This window comes from Oratosquilla oratoria, chromosome 32 (genome assembly GCF_046742065.1).
Source record: "Oratosquilla oratoria isolate Oo_2021 chromosome 32, ASM4674206v1, whole genome shotgun sequence".
In the NCBI taxonomy this organism is placed as follows: Eukaryota; Metazoa; Arthropoda; class Malacostraca; order Stomatopoda; family Squillidae; genus Oratosquilla; species Oratosquilla oratoria.
The window spans coordinates 10,256,337-10,272,904 of NC_134808.1; the positions used below are offsets into that span (position 1 = coordinate 10,256,337).

Sequence of the window (16,568 nt, forward strand, 5' to 3'; positions counted from 1 at the left end):
AAACATGGAACTTAAGAGAGGAAGAGAGGAGTTTGAATGTGTTTGAGATGAGGTGTCTGAGAAGTATGATGGGGGTTACTAGGCTGGATAGAGTGAGAAATGAGGAGGTGAGGAGGAGAACGGGAGTGGTAAGGGAGTTAGGAGATAGGGTGGATGAAAGTGTGTTGGGATGGTTTGGAGACATGGAAAGAATGAGTGAAGAAATACTGGTAAAAGAGGTATGGAAGGCAGATGTGGAGGGAATGAACATGAGGGGGTGACCTAGGATGAGATGGATGGATGTGGTGAAAGGTGCTTTGGGGAAGAGAGGAATGTCTGTTGAGGAAGGACGGGAGAGGACAGAGAACAGGGGTGAGTGGAGAATGGTTGTATATGGATGATGTTGTGAAGCATGAGGTGGAATGGGTGGGGGGATGGGGGGTGGGGTGGTATGTGTAAGAAAATTTGATGCAGCACGAAGGGATTTCTTGCCGTCTTCTCCTTTTCTGCATGAGGGGACGGAGATGGGGGTCACCGATTTAATGAAGCAGCTTTGCTGTGGATGTGCTGTGTCTTGTGACACTGCCTCTGACCCAGGTCAGTGGACAAGATACAGGGATGACCTGTCATCCAGGAGGTGCCAAGATAAGAGGGAGGGTGGGGGGTGGAGGGGAGTGGAGTGTATTAGGGATGGAATGGGTGGGAATAGTTTTTATGCCTTTTTCTTTATGGCTATCTCCCTTGTAAGGGGGAATAGCCATTGGTATATGGATGCATTTTATACCTATCATACAAATCCTCATTTAATTTTCTTTTATACCTTATATGCATGGCCCTTTTCAACAACTTCCAAATCAACCCTCTTTATTTCATCATTTCTTGCCCCTCCTGTTTCTACCCATTAACCTTAGCCCACACACCATTTTGGCACACTCCAAAACTTCCTCCTGTAAAAACATTCATTATTTTTCTGGTTTCTTTTCCACTCTCACTACATTCATTAGATTCATCCTTCATCACTAAACTTGCTTTTCCATTCACCTTTTTGCCTCCCTCCCTTCTACTTCTCCACTTTTTGCACACTCTATCTTCCTTCTACCTCATAAGCAGATATTCCACTTCTCTTTTCCCATCAACATATTCACATTCTGTACTCTTCTACTCATACTCTTGGAAGCTACAACAAGAGCAATTATTTCATTTACTTTAATTAGAAAATACAATATTCTAAGATGAAAATGTATAGATACATTAGCTTATTTACCTTGGTGGGTCATCACTAGAAAACATAGGTGGTGGGGTAAGGAGGCGTTGCTCCAAGATGTTGTCCACTGTTACCTCTAGGGAATGGGTGTGCCGTAAATCTTCTAGAATATGAGAGTAGGATATATCTGGAAACATCTGCTGCACCTGAAAACAAGTAAATCCAGTTTGATATTGTAAAGGATGAGGCTGAAGAAATGTAATTAACCCAAAACAATGACTGGTACATACACTCATGTCTAATCCACAAGCTAGTCCTATTTATCACTCTACCACTTACAAATGGTGCTACTCCATCCTACTTTGTCCTTGCAGGGAAGAAAAACAAAACTATAAAAAAGATATAATAGACAAATGTGAAGATCAACCTGGATTATTATACAGGTATGTGAATGGTAAATTGAAAAATAAACAAGAAATAGTGAAACTGCATCAAGAAAATGAGGAATATATGGATGTAGCAATGGTAGAGGTTATGACCAAACATATTAAATTGGTATTCACAACAGAAAATGCACATAATTTGGAGGGAGAAAAGGTAGAAAGATCCCCCCCATGAAATAAATGAATGTAACACAAAAAGAAATAAGGGACCAAATAATAAACCTTGATGTCAGAAAATCACAGTCTGGATGGAAATGCAAATTGGATAATAAAAGAATGTAGAGACGAGCTAGCGGACAAGATATATAAAATAAAAGATTGCTCACTCACAGAGGGAAAGGTACAACAAGATTGGAAAAATGCAAATATCATACCAATATATAAAGGGGGAGATAAGGAAGACCCAAAAAAATATAGACAGTTCTCCCTTACAAGCACATCAGCTAAAATATGTGAAAAAGTTATTAAAAGTAGATGGATTAAACATCTGGAAGAAAATAAGATACTGAATCCAAAACAACTTGGCTTTAGACATGAAAGATTTTGAACCACCAATTTGATCTGTTTTTATTCAAGGCTAATAGACATAATACAAGAAAGGGAGGGATGGGCAGATTGTGTTTTCCTACATTTACAAAAGGCATTTGAGAAAGTACCACACACAAAACTAATAAGAAAACTTGAAATAACAAAAAAAAGTTAATGAAATGGATGGAAGATTTCTTGAATGAGAGAAATATGAGGGTGATACTTAGAGATAAAAACTCGACCTGGGAAGAAATGATAAGTGGATTCCCACAAGGTTCTGTACTAGCTCCAATAATGTTTGTCATATATATAAATAACATGGATAAAGGTGTAGAATGTTATATGAACTTCTTTGCAGATGCTGCAAAACTACTAAAGAAAGTAAGTACAGAGAAAGACTGAATCACTTCAGAGAGATCTGGACAAAGTATGGAAATGGAGCCAAAAGTGGGAAGTGAACTTCAACATCAAGAAATGTCACCAGACAAGCATATGACAAAATAGTCGGAGAAATCTATAATTTACTAAGAACAATAAAGGTGACCTTTAACTACATGGATGAGGAAATGGTAAAGAAAATATTAGTCACGCTGCTAAGACCAAGATTAAAGTACGCTGCGACACTATGGACACCCAGAACAAAAAAGAATGTAAAGAGATTAGAAAGAATCTAAAGAGTAACAACAAAGATAGCATCAACACTTTCAAAATTGACATATAAACATAGATTGTCCAAACTGGAACTAACAACCCTGGGAAAAGAAGACAAGGAGATCTACTGGCCATTTACAGAATCATGAAAGGTGTGGAAGTCCTTGATAGAAAAGATTTATTAAAGTGGGACAGAAGAAAAACAAAAGGACACAAAAAGAAACTCAAAAAGGATAGTTATAGAAGAGATCTGAAAAGGAATAATTTTCCATACAGTGACCGATGTCTGGAACAAATTGGACAAAAAAAATAGTATGTGCAAAAACCAACAAGATGCTGAGAGGTACAAAGACAGGTCACTACAAGCACAGGTCCCTTCCTGTATGATACAACTAGGTAATACTGTATTGAGAGAAGAGACCTGATTAAAGATGGGAGGGCTCTATGAAGAAAAGAAAAGAGAAGTAAAGCAAAAGGTAAAGGAGGCAAAGAGGAGAGCAGATGTGAAATGGGGTAAGTGTATGACAGAATATTTTGAAAGTAATAAAAAGATGTTTTGGAAAGAAATTAAGAGAGGAAGTGGAGGCGAATCAAGTAGAGAAGAAAAGGTAAAAGGTGCAGATAGAGAGATGATAATGGAAGAGAAGGCAGTAAGGGGAAGATGGGCAGAATATTTTAGGGAATTGCTAAATGTGAAGGAGGATAGGGAAGGAAAGATAGCTGCAGTGGGAAATGCTAAGAAAATGACCATGATGAGTGAGGAAAATGGAGGAGAAATAAGGAAGGATGAAGTGAAGGCAGTTGTTAAGATGATGAAAGCAGGTAAGGCACCTGGTCTGGATGGATGCCATGCAGAGTGTCTAAAAAAAAGGAGGTACAGTGATGGTGGACTGGCTGGTGAGGTTATCTAATGTTTGCTGGAGAGAAGATAGGGTGACGGAGGACTGGAGGAGTGCCTGTATAGTTCCACTGTACAAGGGAAAAGAGGACAAGTGTGAATGCAGTAGTTTCAGAGGGATTAGCTTGTTAAGTGTAGTTGGGAAGGCTTATGGGAGGATCTTGATTGAGAGGATTAGGAGAGGAACAGAGGGAGTAATTGGTGAGGAACAGTGTGGATTTAGGATGGGTAGAGGTTGTGTAGATCAGATTTTTGTGGTAAGACAGATATGTGAGAAAGCTATAGGAAAGGGGAAGAATGTTTTTTGGGCTTTTATGGATCTGGAAAAGGCTTAGGACAGGGTAGAGAGAAAGGCACTGTGAGAGGTTTTGCGGATATATGGGATAGGAGGAAAGCTTCTAGGAGCTCTAAAGAGTTTTTATGAGAGTAGTAGAGCATGTGTCAGGATTAGAAATAGAGAGAGTGAATGGTTCGAGGTAAAGGTGGGACTTCGTCAGGGATGTGTTGTGTCGCCCTGGCTGTTCAACTTGTACATGGATGGGGTAGTGCAAGAGGTAATTGCAAGGGTGATGGGTCAGGGATTGGAGATGGTTAAAGAAAATGGAGAAAAGTGGGAGGTGAGCCAGCTGTTGTTTGCTGACGACACTGCACTTGTGGCAGGATTGGAGGGATTGAGGAAGTTGGTGACAGAGTTTGGAAGAGTGTGTGATAGAAGAAAGCTGAAGATAAATATGGGTAAAAGTAAGGTGATGAGATGTTCAAGGGGTGAAAGTGGCAGTAGACTGGAAGTGAGCATTAAGGGAGAGCGACTGGAGGAAGTGGATAGTTTTAGATACTTGGGTGCAAATGTGGCAGGAAAAGGTGGAGTGGAGTTGGAGGTAGAATGTAGATTGAGAGAGGTGAGTAAATGCCTTGGTGGATTGAAAAGTGTAATGAGGATTAGGCATTTGGGAATGGATGCTAAGAGGAGACTGTATGAAGGAGTAATTGTGCCAACAACACTGTATGGGGCAGAAACATGGAGCATAAGAGAGGAAGAGAGAAGGAGTTTGAATGTGTTTGAGATGAGGTGTCTGATAAGTATGATGGGGGTTACTAGGCTGGATAGAGTGAGAAATGAGGTGAGGAGAACAGGGGTGGAAAGGGAGTTGGGAGATAGGGTTGATGAAAGAGTATTAGGATGGTTTGGACACATGGAAAGAATGAGTGAAGAAAGACTAGTAAAAGAGGTATGGAAGGCAGATGTGGAGGGAGTGAACATGAGGGGACGTCCTATGATGAGGTGGATGGATGGATTGATTTATGGAGTTTTTGGCTCCAAGGCCAAGCGCCAGATCCGGTAGGCCATTCAGCGCATATTTATCTTTTAGTTTAAAAAATAAAATAAAAATAAAATTCAAGTAAAACAATTAAAACAATAGACATTCACGAACACACTTCAACTCTCACTCACAAGCATTCACACACACAATTTTAAATTTCATAAAATAAATGTATGTCTTTTAAAAACTTTAAAACGTTCTTCACACAAGCTTCCTCCCCTAAAATTTCTTTAAAAGATAAATCTGTTAAGAAATTTGCCCTGCGCTTATTAGAGAATGCAGGGCACTGAACTAAAATGTGTCTTATTGTCAAAACTACTTGGCAAGTGGGACATTGGGGGGCCAGCCTTTCTGCCCCACTTGCCATTAAAAATTTATGTGTAATGTAGGAATGGCCAATTCTCAGTCTTGTCAAGACAATGCTTGACCTTCTGTCCAAAGGAGGACACTTCCAAGGGTTCACTAAGGGATGAATTTCTGGACACTGGACACTGCCGTCCATCCTTGCCATTGCTCTTGCCACTTCTTCATTGTATAACAATGGATCACTTGTTTCAAGTCCGTATGTGGGACTTTTCGGTCTGCTATATGGGTGAGCCTAGTGGCGGCTTTGGCTGCAGCATCGGCCTTTTCATTTCCAGTGACACCCACATGGGACGGCACCCAGCAAAAGTTTACTTTTATCTTCTTTCTGTTGTTTATAAGAATCAGCCATTCCAGTATTTCTTGCACTAAAAAATGATGAGGCAACAAATTATTTACACAGGATAGAACGCTCATGGAATCCGTAAAAATAACAATGTTCCTACCACACGGAACAGAATTAAAAACAAACTTCAGGGCGTTGCTGACTGCCAGCAGTTCAGCAGTAAAAACAGAGGTAAAATCAGGCAACTCTCTCTTTAAAACTGTGCTACCAGTTACAACAGCACAACCAACACTGTCTTGGGATTCTGATCCATCTGTATAAATAAAAATTGCATCAGCATGTACTGATAATTGTTCTAAAAATTCATTTTTTAGCTCTACAGCAGTTCTGTTTTTCTTCTTTTTAAGAGGACATATTTCAGTGGGGCATCGGTTCCAAGGAGGGAATTTGGGAGGCGTGATCTCAGCAATTGTGTTAGGAACAAGTCCTACCTTCTCTGTCCCAACTTCACATCTCACTTCTAAAGGTTTCGGCAGAGTATTTTTCCTTGGAGCTCTGTCTATCAGCTGCTTTACAAATTTGAAGTTTGGATTCTGTTTGGATGTCAAGACACGAGATATATATCTAAGGCTTAATTCCTCCCTGCGAATATATAGGGGAGGAATTCCTGCGTCCACATACAAGCTATCCACTGGAGATGTTCTATAGGCTCCCGAACAGATCCGTAAAGCCATATTGTGGACTATATCAAGCTTCTTCAGTGAACTTTTACATGCCGATCCATAAATTTGACATCCGTAATCCATTTTGCTAAGGCACAATGTTTGGTAAAGACTTATTAAAGTTACACGTTCTGCTCCCCAGTTGAAACGGGACACTACTTTTAGTATATTAAGTCGCTGTTTGACAGTGTATACAACCTCGTTTATGTGATTTGTGAATGTCAACCTTTTATCCAATACCAGACCCAAGTATTTTACTTCATCTTCATACGGTAATATGACACCCTCTAGGAATAGTGTTGGTATTTCTTCCTTGCGTCTTAGTCTAGAAAACCTTATGGCTTTGGTTTTTTCAGCAGAGAATCTGAAGCCCCTGCAATTAGCCCATGCTGTTGCTAAGTTAACCCCTTCCATACGGTGCCGCACACGTAGGCGTCATGAGGAGCAAGTAGATTCGCGACGCTGCCATATCGGCGTCTTGATTATATTTATTGTAGTTGCCCCTGTGTTTTTACATTCTCCCAAATGCGCCCTGAATCCCATTCTCTGTGGTTTTCAAAATTCGCGGGTGAAAGAGAGAACGATCGATATAAGCGGTGACTATATTTTATGATGTGAGTATTATTACGACACGTCATACGGCTGGCATTGGCTGCTGCCCGCGAGATTTAAGTCCCGTACCGAAGTGGTTAATAACCTCTTGAATATTTTGGCCCGTTTCTAATGTTGTCGATTTGCTGCACACAATAGCGAAGTCATCAGCATAAGCCAATCCATGAACTCCTGTGGGAACTTGTTCTAATAAACTATTAATGGCTATGCTGAAGAGTGTAGGACTCGGAACACTTCCTTGGGGAATCCCTTCCTCTTGAAGATATGCACAAGAGAAAGAAGAGCCCACTCGGACTTTTAGATAACGGTCAGATAAGAAGTCCTTTAAACAATTGAACATATGACCCCCGATACCTCACTCTGCAACTTGCTTCAGAATGCCTCCCCGCCAGGTAGTATCGTAGGCATTTTTCAAGTCAAAAAACAAACCAATGCTAGTTCTCAATTGCGAAGGCATTCTCAATCTCACGAGTGATAAAAAGTAAGGGGTCCAGAGTGCACTTATTTCTTCTAAATCCAAACTGTTAGATAGCAGCTTTTTAGATTCCAAAAACCAAACTAAATGCGTACTAACCATTCTTTCATAGATCTTACAAATGCAGCTTGTGAGAGCAATAGGTCTGTAACTTTGTGGGTCATGAGGGTCTTTTCTTGCCTTTAAGATTCCTATGATGATTGAAGTCTTCCAAGATTTAGGAGAAGATCCACAAGACCAAAATTTTGTTCAGCACATTTAAAAGGAATTTCTTCGACGATATGGATAAGTGACCAACCATGGAATAAAGAATGTCATCCTCTCCAGGAGAGGTTGGGGAGGATAGAGATAAAGCATGATCCATTTCATCCAAGGTGAAGAGAAGATTATATGCCTCGTATTGGTAGGAGGAATAATCATGGTCTTGGCTCTAATTCTTCTGAAATCATGTGAATAATGTAGTGGGCTTGAAATATCAGCATAATGTCTTCCAAAAGCCTCTGCTACTTCTCTTGTATCTGATATAAAACAGTCATTTATCTTCAGAATGGGTAAGGGAGATGGAGTAAACTTTCCTTGTAATTTTCGAATCCTATTCCATACTAAGGTAGGGGAAGAGTCATATTTCAATTCGCTAATATATTTAATGAAGGATTCCCTCTTTGCTTTCTTGAAGATTTTCTTCTGCTTTGCTCGAGCTCTTCTGTACGTTATCTTATTAACTAAACAAGAGTATCTCCGATATCTCTTATAGCAAGTTCTTGTAATCTTTCTGCTTATAGCACATTCATCACTCCACCAGGGTACTGGGCGTTGAGGTTTACCAGCTGTCCTAGGAATGGAAGAGAAAGCACCAGAAAGTATGTCTACCAGGTAGTCATATGCATCACAGTTACTACCAAAATCACTAGTCTTATAATTAATCTCTGTGGATCTCCTAAATAATTCCCAATTGGCCTCTCCTGTCTTCCATTTAGGTAAGCAAGAGGAGGGAGTGTTCTTTAAATATTTGATATGGATAGGCCAGTGGTCGCTACCATGTAATTTTTCATCTATTGACCAACTGTAGTCTAATCTTAAGGATGATGAACAAATAGGTCTATAGCAGAACTTGAGTTCTGAAAGACATCAAACCTAGTTTTGGAACAGTCATTCATCAAAATGACATCGTTACTATCAATAAATTCTTCAATTATATTGCCCCAGGGGTCACACCTTGATTCACCCCATAGAGGATGCTTGGCGTTAAAGTCACCCATTAGAATAAAAGGCTCAGGGAGCTGTTCAACCAAAGATTGTAGGTCATTTAACTCAAACTGACGGGGGTGCTTATATATGTCTACGAGTCGATCTTCCAGTTCAGGTTCCAAATATAAAGAACATAAAGTGATCCATTTAGTGGTAAAGATTTGTAACGCACAAGCCTGCAACACCGAATGTAGCTGGACACTTCTGTGGCTTACACATTTCTTAACAATGATACCAGTACCTCCATGGGCACGGCCCCCAATCATAGGAGGAGATACTGTAAAATTTATAATTAAGTCCAATATTAGGGGATAAATTGCCAAGCATAGTTTCTTGCAGACAAAAAACAGACACATCATGTTCTTTAAAGAGAATCCCAACCTGCTCTCGATGAGAATTAAAACCTTGAATATTCCATTGAATTATGGACATTATACTGTTTTCTTTTTCTTTTTGGGGTCTACTGGTCTGGTAAGAGAAGTCTGGGAGAGAGAGGGTTTACAAGGTGGGTTCTTTTCTAATTTCTTTGCTTTCGCGGGTGGCATCCTCCTCTCTGACGATGGTCCGACCGACGATGTAGAGTCCGGGTTATTAGTTTCTTTCTTAGATTGTTTATCGCGATTTGGGGAAGAAGATGGAGATGAGGGTGGACTGTGGAGTCTTTTACTGCACACAGCTTCAGACTCCATTGCTTCGCTTCTGTGTGCCTCGACTGAGTGAGGCACAACAGTCCGTGATCCCTTTATTGGGGAGCCCCTCGAGTTTGGAAGTTTGACTGATTGAGAGGAGGCTTTATTAGAGGAACCCTGTGGGGTCCCAGCAATGAGAACTTTAAGTGCCCCTCTAGATGGGGCAGGAGGCATTCCCTCAACTGGGGATGGGAGAACCTCCGCAGAGTAGGGTTGACGAGTACTACAATTTCCAACTTGTGGGGAAGACCGATTAGGTCTAGTAGTGACTCTTTCACGCTGAGGCTTGGGTTCAGCATTTCCTTGATCCTCATTGCTTCTGTGCACCTCTACCGAGTGAGGCACACTAGTCAGCAATCCCTCTACTGGGGAATCCCCCAAGTCTGGAAGAGAGATTGCCTGAGAGGAGGCTTCATTACAAGAAGCCTGTGAGGTTTCTACAATAGAAACCTTAGGTGCCCCTCCAGATGGGGCAGGGGACACCCCTTCAACAAGGGGTGAGGAAACCTCTGCACAGGAGGCTTCAGAAGTACTAGAAATTCCTACTTGAGAAGAAGAAAGACCATTAGGTTTCATAGTTACACTTTTACACTGAGGCTTGGGTTCAGTGTTAACAGAACCATTCACATTGGCATTTTTATTTCTATTGCCTTCTACTGTTGGCTGATCCACTTTACTATTTGTTTTAACAACATCACTGTACCTTTTGGAATTACTTAATAGTCTTTTAGCATATCCTACGCTTATATGATCTGCATGAGCTTTTAGTAGTATTTCCTGTTCCTTCTTATAAATTACAGTTCTTATCTCTGGCATCATGCTCTTCTTTACAATTTATACAAACTGTTGGGCGGGAACAATCCCCATGTTCAGGCTGAGCACATATCAAACACATTTTGTCCCTTGCACATCTGCGGGAAGGATGGCCAAAACCATAGCAGTTAAAGCACTGAAGGGGACAGGGCTTAAACTGCTTCACATAAACAACTTCTTTTTCTATCTCTACATAATGAGGTAGATCTTCACCACAAAATCTTAGGATAATCATAGAAGAACAAGGGATTTTAGCAACCTTCCAAACATTAGTTGGGCACATTTCTAAAATCTCTTCTTCATCAAAGTCATACAGATCTCTATTAAAAATTACCCCTTTGGCATAACTAAAGGTGTAGTAGGGTTTAACTTCCTTAATCTCCGATTTCTGTTTCAAGTTGAGCACCATGGCAGCTTGTTCATAAGATTTTACATGAATTAAGAAGGAATTTCTTCCAAATCGTGATACCTGGGAGTTATTCAAATTACCACAGCCAAGGTGACTCTTCAAGAATCTTCTAAACTCGAACAAGTTAGCACGTTCTTTTGCAAGAGTGATAATGAGCCACTTAGCTGGGTTGGGAGGTCTCTGCACACTTTCCTTCCTTTCCTCTACCAGGATTTCTGGATATAAAGATATCCAAGTTAGGTGGCACTCTACCAATAAGTTGGGCTGAAGATTCATTCTCATTACAATTATTATAATCCAAGCAGGCAGCAGCTGCATCCTGATTAGAAAGAAATGAGATCCACACTAGCCAAGCTTTAAAGTTGTCAGTTAGTTTAACTCTGATCTCTTTAATTTGTCCAAATTTACGGAACTTTTCATATAAGTCTGTATAACTCTTATCAAGAGAGACATATTGTAAATGCAAGATTCTATGACTATTAGGGGCAGCATTTGATTGATTGATTTTACCGAAGTCCTTTTTCAAGCCGGAGTCGTCAACTGGGGTTTTTATTTTTGTTGAGTCAATATTGTCAATATTAGGATTGGCAATATTAGGAGAGGGATCAGGTAGTGGCGGAGGTTTAGAACATTCTGTTTCAACAGCCGCCATCATCGTGTATATTTATGAGGGCACACCATATATTGAGAAAGAAAAATCAGTGCATAGAAGGAAGATACTGCTGTTGCCCGTTGCCACACACAATAAAAGAAAAGTCTCTGCAGAGTCGGGAGGTTCCAGAAACGACTATTTACACATGCAGGGCCTCGGAGGTGAGTTTGAGACTTTGTCAACCCGGGGTTTGTCCTCTTGTTTTGTCCCATTTAGGATGGGTCCGGCATAGTCACTCTGCATGTGTACTGGATAGGGAGAAAGGAAGTCAGCAGCCTAGTACCTACCTCACAAACATGCATTCCCTAGTCGGTGGGCTTTCGGCCCTCGCAGGGAGTAGTGACCTCGCGGTATACATCCCCACTTGACTGGGTTCAGACATGTCGCTTGGAAGGCACCAAGATACCAGAACCTTCCTTAACAAGTATTAGAGAAAGATGGTGAAAAAGGAGAGTAGGGTAGCAAATATGAAGGATAGGGATAGGGGAATTCACAAAGGAAAAGGGTGAGGGACCCCCTATCTATTCACTACCCCAAAAACCTCATCCTAAAACAACTGTCATAGGATGAGGGCAATAAATCCTAGGAGTATTCCATTCCATAATCAAAGACAAGCTAGGGTCGTCAACAAAAAGACTTTTGGCTCAGTTTTCGTCTGGTAGCTCGGGGCTGACCTCTCCAGTATGGTTGCACCTGGCTGGCACAGCTCAGCCCGTCCTTGCAACACGGAAGCCCCCCCACTACATCAAAGTACTGGGCCTCGGGGGGGAGGTGGATGGATGGGGTGAAGGGGGCTTTGGGGAAGAGGGGAATGTTTGTGGAGGAAGGACGGGAAAGGACAGAAAACAGAGGTGAATGGAGAATGGTTGTATATGGATGATGTTGTGTTGCATGAGGTGGAATGGGTGGGGGGATGGGCGGTGAGGTAGTATGTGTGAGCAAAATTTGACGCAGCCCGAAGGGATTTCTTCCCGCCTTCTCCTTTTATGCATGGGGGGACGGAGAGGGGGGGTCACAGATTTAATGAAGTGGTCTTGCTGTGGATGTGCTGTGTCTTGCGACACTGCTTCTGACCCAGGGCATTGGACAAGGTGCAGGGATGACCCGTCATCCGGGAGGTGCTAAGATGAGAGGGAGGGTGGAGGGGTGTGGAGTGTATTCAGGGATGGAATGGAAGGGAATGATTTTATGCCTTTTGCTTTTTGGCTACCTCCCTTGTAAGAGGGAAAAAGCCTTTGTATATGTATGTAGTTCAACATATAATACACACATGAAATCTAAACACACTGATAATTCTTCCTTAATCTAAGGTGTGTTTGGTTTGAATTTCTTTGCCGTAGACTTGTGTTTGTGCTGAGCATTTGGTATGTCATGCTGAAGTGTCCAGCAGTAGTCAGCCAACACTACTGGACTCCACCAACCTTGATATCGTGACTCCATCACCGAGACGTCCTGGTGAAAACGTTCACCGTGTTCGTCACTGACTAAACCTAGGTGTCCAGGGAGGAAGTCAAGATGTGAGTCGAGGAGATGAATTTTGAGGGTCATGTTGGCACCCAACTGTTTGTACGCACTGATGCAGTTCTTCACAACATCAACATGGTCAGCTGATTTATAATTGCCAAGGAAAGTGGTTACAACTGATTTGAATGCCACCCATGCATTTCTTTCAGTATCATTCAGTAAGTCTTGGAAGTGTGTGTCAGCAGTTACCTTCCTTATTTGTGGACCTATGAACAAACCTTCTTTCACTTTTGCATAACTCAATTCTGGAAACTTGTTGCACAGGTACTGAAAAATATCCGAGTCATTGTCTAGTGCCTTCACGAAATTCTTCATGAGCCCCAGCTTGATGTGAAGCGGTGGCATGAAAACTTTATCACAGTCAATCAACGGCACACGAAGGACATTTTTATTTCCTGGTTGCATTCTGTTTCTAATTGGCCAACTCTTTTATGTAGTGTTGCTTTCTAACTCTACTGTCCCACTCGCAGATAAAACAGCAGTGCTTGGTGTACAGTATCTCCATTCCTATGAGAATGGTGATAACTTTTAAATCACCGCAGACACACCATTTATACTTGTGATAACGTATTTTTTCAAGAGGTAGCAACATAGAATATCAAACAGGGACTGAAATTCTAATGAAGCTTCCCCGAAAAATACGACCTTGTTCAACTCGCATGAGTGTAAGAAAGTCTATGGATGTTCTACCAAACTTTTGCACGCATATTTCAATAAAATGAATCAAAATAAGCAAGATTTGTTGATTTTACATCATTTTGAGTTGATTTCTGAAAAAAAAAAAAAAAAACTCCTATGCTGTATGGGTTACTCAATGATGATCCTCATGAGATGATCTAGAGTGCGAGCACTTAATCTACATCGTCTGTCTTAATTTGGCTCATTGTACGGAATCCTATTTCCACCTTGGCATTGCAGATAGGAAAGGTAAGACCCTGATGAGAAGGCTGAGGTTGGGGAACTTGCTTGTTGAAACCTTGGCAAATGCTTTCCAAACATCACAGCTTTGCAAGTCCATCAGAATTGAGTTCCAGTATGACTTGAAGGAGTTCTATTCAGTCTGGATGGACTCTGGCTGGTTTCCTATAGCAAATTGTTGAAATGCTCAAACACTGTGCACCAAACTGGTCAAGTTAAGGCTTCCCTTGGCCAGGTATTAGTGTCCAACATTTTGAATGATTGAAAAAGCTGTGAACTCAGAGAATCTTGTACCAACACACTCTCTGATCTTCACATATGTCTTCCAAGAGTTGTGAAAAGCAGTCAAAATTTCCCTCTTCATATTGGTCAGTTTGACATTCTTATATTCCACTTCAGACTTGCCATCTTCAAAGGTGATGTCACAGAGGAACTTTGACAGTTCTGAGATATTCTCTGTGTCCTCATGCTCTGATTAAAGGTTTTCTGTGGAAGCATGGAATAACTATAAGAATTGCCATGGCAAACATAAGGTCCACTTATTCTCCTTGAAGATTGCTGGAAGGTGCTGCCAACATCTGCAAAAGAACATAAAATAGCAGTATGTGCGACACAAACTTGAAATGGGTCAAGACCTTCTGGTGCCCACAAAATCTAGCACCATCTGCTACTGATGATTTACTTGCCATACATTCAATATGGGGAACAATGACTGGGTATAACAGCAGAAGGGAGGCAAGTGCCCTGGAGTTGTGCTATAACCATCTTGTCCAATGAGCCCTTTCTGGGTTAGTAACAACTTCCTCCATGACTTTTCCCAGTCCTCAACTCTCACAGGTGTCTTGGGCTCTTCTCATACACATACTACAAGGACAAGCATGTCAGTGATCTTGTCCAGGTACACATTCTCAAAGGCATTTTTTAGCTGCCAGTTCCAGTCTGTGGTTGAGACAGTGCATCCCAATTAACCAGGGAATTTCTTCATTCCGTAGAAGAGCAACCAAACCTTTCTTTGCTCTGTGACCCATGCTCACTGCAGCCTCATTAACACACAGACTAACTTTCCCCTCAGTGACATATCTACATCAGTGAATACTTCCTCCACCACATCTTTCCATACATGAGCTGTAGCATGCTTAACATCAGAGGCAAAAGAAGTTTGACTGGACCTCACCAGTTTTATCATTCACAAAATGAACATAGACAAGTTCTTTCTCAGTTACACTGTTATCAGTAGAACCATTAAACGTGATGGAAAAATACTTTGCTTCCTTCAAAGCAGTCAGCATTTTACTCTTTATTGTATCACCAATGACACCAATAAACTCACTGCACTTTGCTTCATGTGTATTTACCTAGTTGTAAATAGTTGTATTTTACGGGAAGGAGAGCTATGCTCGTGGTGTCCCGTCTTCATATCTCATTTTATCTAAACTATTGTTAAATTCATGTATTGTTTTTGCACACACCACTTTCTCATCTAACTTGTTCCAACTGTCTATTACTCTGTGAGGAAAGCTGTTCTTTTTCACATCTCTTCTATAGCTGTCTTTCTTGATTTTCTTTCCGTGTCCTCTTGTATTTCTGTCATCCCATTTTATCAGATTCTCTCTACCAATAATTTCTATGCCTTTCATGATTCTGTAAATAGCTATCAAATCTCCTCTCTCTCTTCTTTGCTCTAGTGTCTGTAGTTCAAGTTTTGCTAGTCTCTCTTCATATGATAGTTTTGAGAGTGTTGGTGCCAATTTTGTAATTGCTCTTTGTATTCTTTCAAGTTTTTTTAATACATTTTTTTGTACTTGGTGACCATATCGTTGCTGCATATTCCAATCTTGGTCTTATCAGAGTGGTTAGAATTTTCTTCACCATTTCTTCATCCAGGTATGTAAATGCAACTTTGATTGTTCTTATTAAATTATAAGTTTCTCCAAAAATCTTGTTTATATGTTTCTCAGGTGACATATTATTCATAACAATGACTCCCAGGTCCTTCTCATTTTCTACTTTTTTTATTCCTTCTTCTCCCAATTTATATGCTCCTGTTATTCTGTTTTTGCTTTTTCCAAATTCCATTATACTACACTTTTTAGTGTTGAACTCCATCTCCCACTTCCTACTCCATTCCCAGACTTTATTTAGATCACTCTGTAGTGACTCACAATCTTCTTCCGTGTTCACTTTTTTCAACAGTTTTGATTCATCTGCAAAGAAGCTCATATAGCTTTCAATTCCTTCATCCATATCATTAATATATATAGCAAACATTATTGGGGCCAGAACTGTTCCTTGTGGAACACCGCTTATTACTTCATCCCATTTTGAGTGTTTGTCTCTTATCACTACTCTCATTTTTCTTTCTTGCAAAAAGTTTTCCATCCATTTAAGCAGTTTTCCCTGTATTCCTCCTTCAGTTTCTAATTTCTTAAGCAACTTCTTATGTGGTACTTTGTCAAAAGCTTTTTTTAGGTCTAGAAATGCACAGTCCGCCCATCCATCTCTTTCTTGTATTATATCTATTAGCCTTGAATAGAAACATATTAAATTGGTGACGCATGATCGTCCTTGTCTGAATCCAAATTGCCTTGGATTTAGCACGTTTTTTTTTCTAAATATTTTACCCATCTACTTTTGACAATTCTTTCACAAATTTTTGCTATTGTATTGTTAGAGAGACTGGTCTGTAGTTGGTAAGGTCTTCTTTATTTCCTCCTTTATATATAGTGTGTGTGTGTGTGTGTGTGTATTTACCTAGTTGTAATATATGGGAGGGGAGCTATGCTCGTGGTGACCCGTCTTTGTATCTCTCCGCAACAAGTTTTATCTTAAAAT

The 16,568-nt window shown here is 40.6% G+C and overlaps 1 protein-coding gene across 4 annotated transcripts in view; it reads right to left on the bottom strand.

The window, feature by feature from the left end:
* Positions 1-16,568, bottom strand: part of LOC143041767 (E3 ubiquitin-protein ligase AMFR-like) — a 339,879-nt gene that overhangs the window by 127,301 nt on the left and 196,010 nt on the right. For all 4 annotated transcript variants that reach the window (XM_076213801.1, XM_076213800.1, XM_076213798.1 and 1 more), the window contains one exon: positions 1,244-1,389. In XM_076213801.1, coding sequence (XP_076069916.1) covers positions 1,244-1,389 — 146 coding nt within the window. The remainder of the gene's footprint in view (positions 1-1,243; positions 1,390-16,568) is intronic.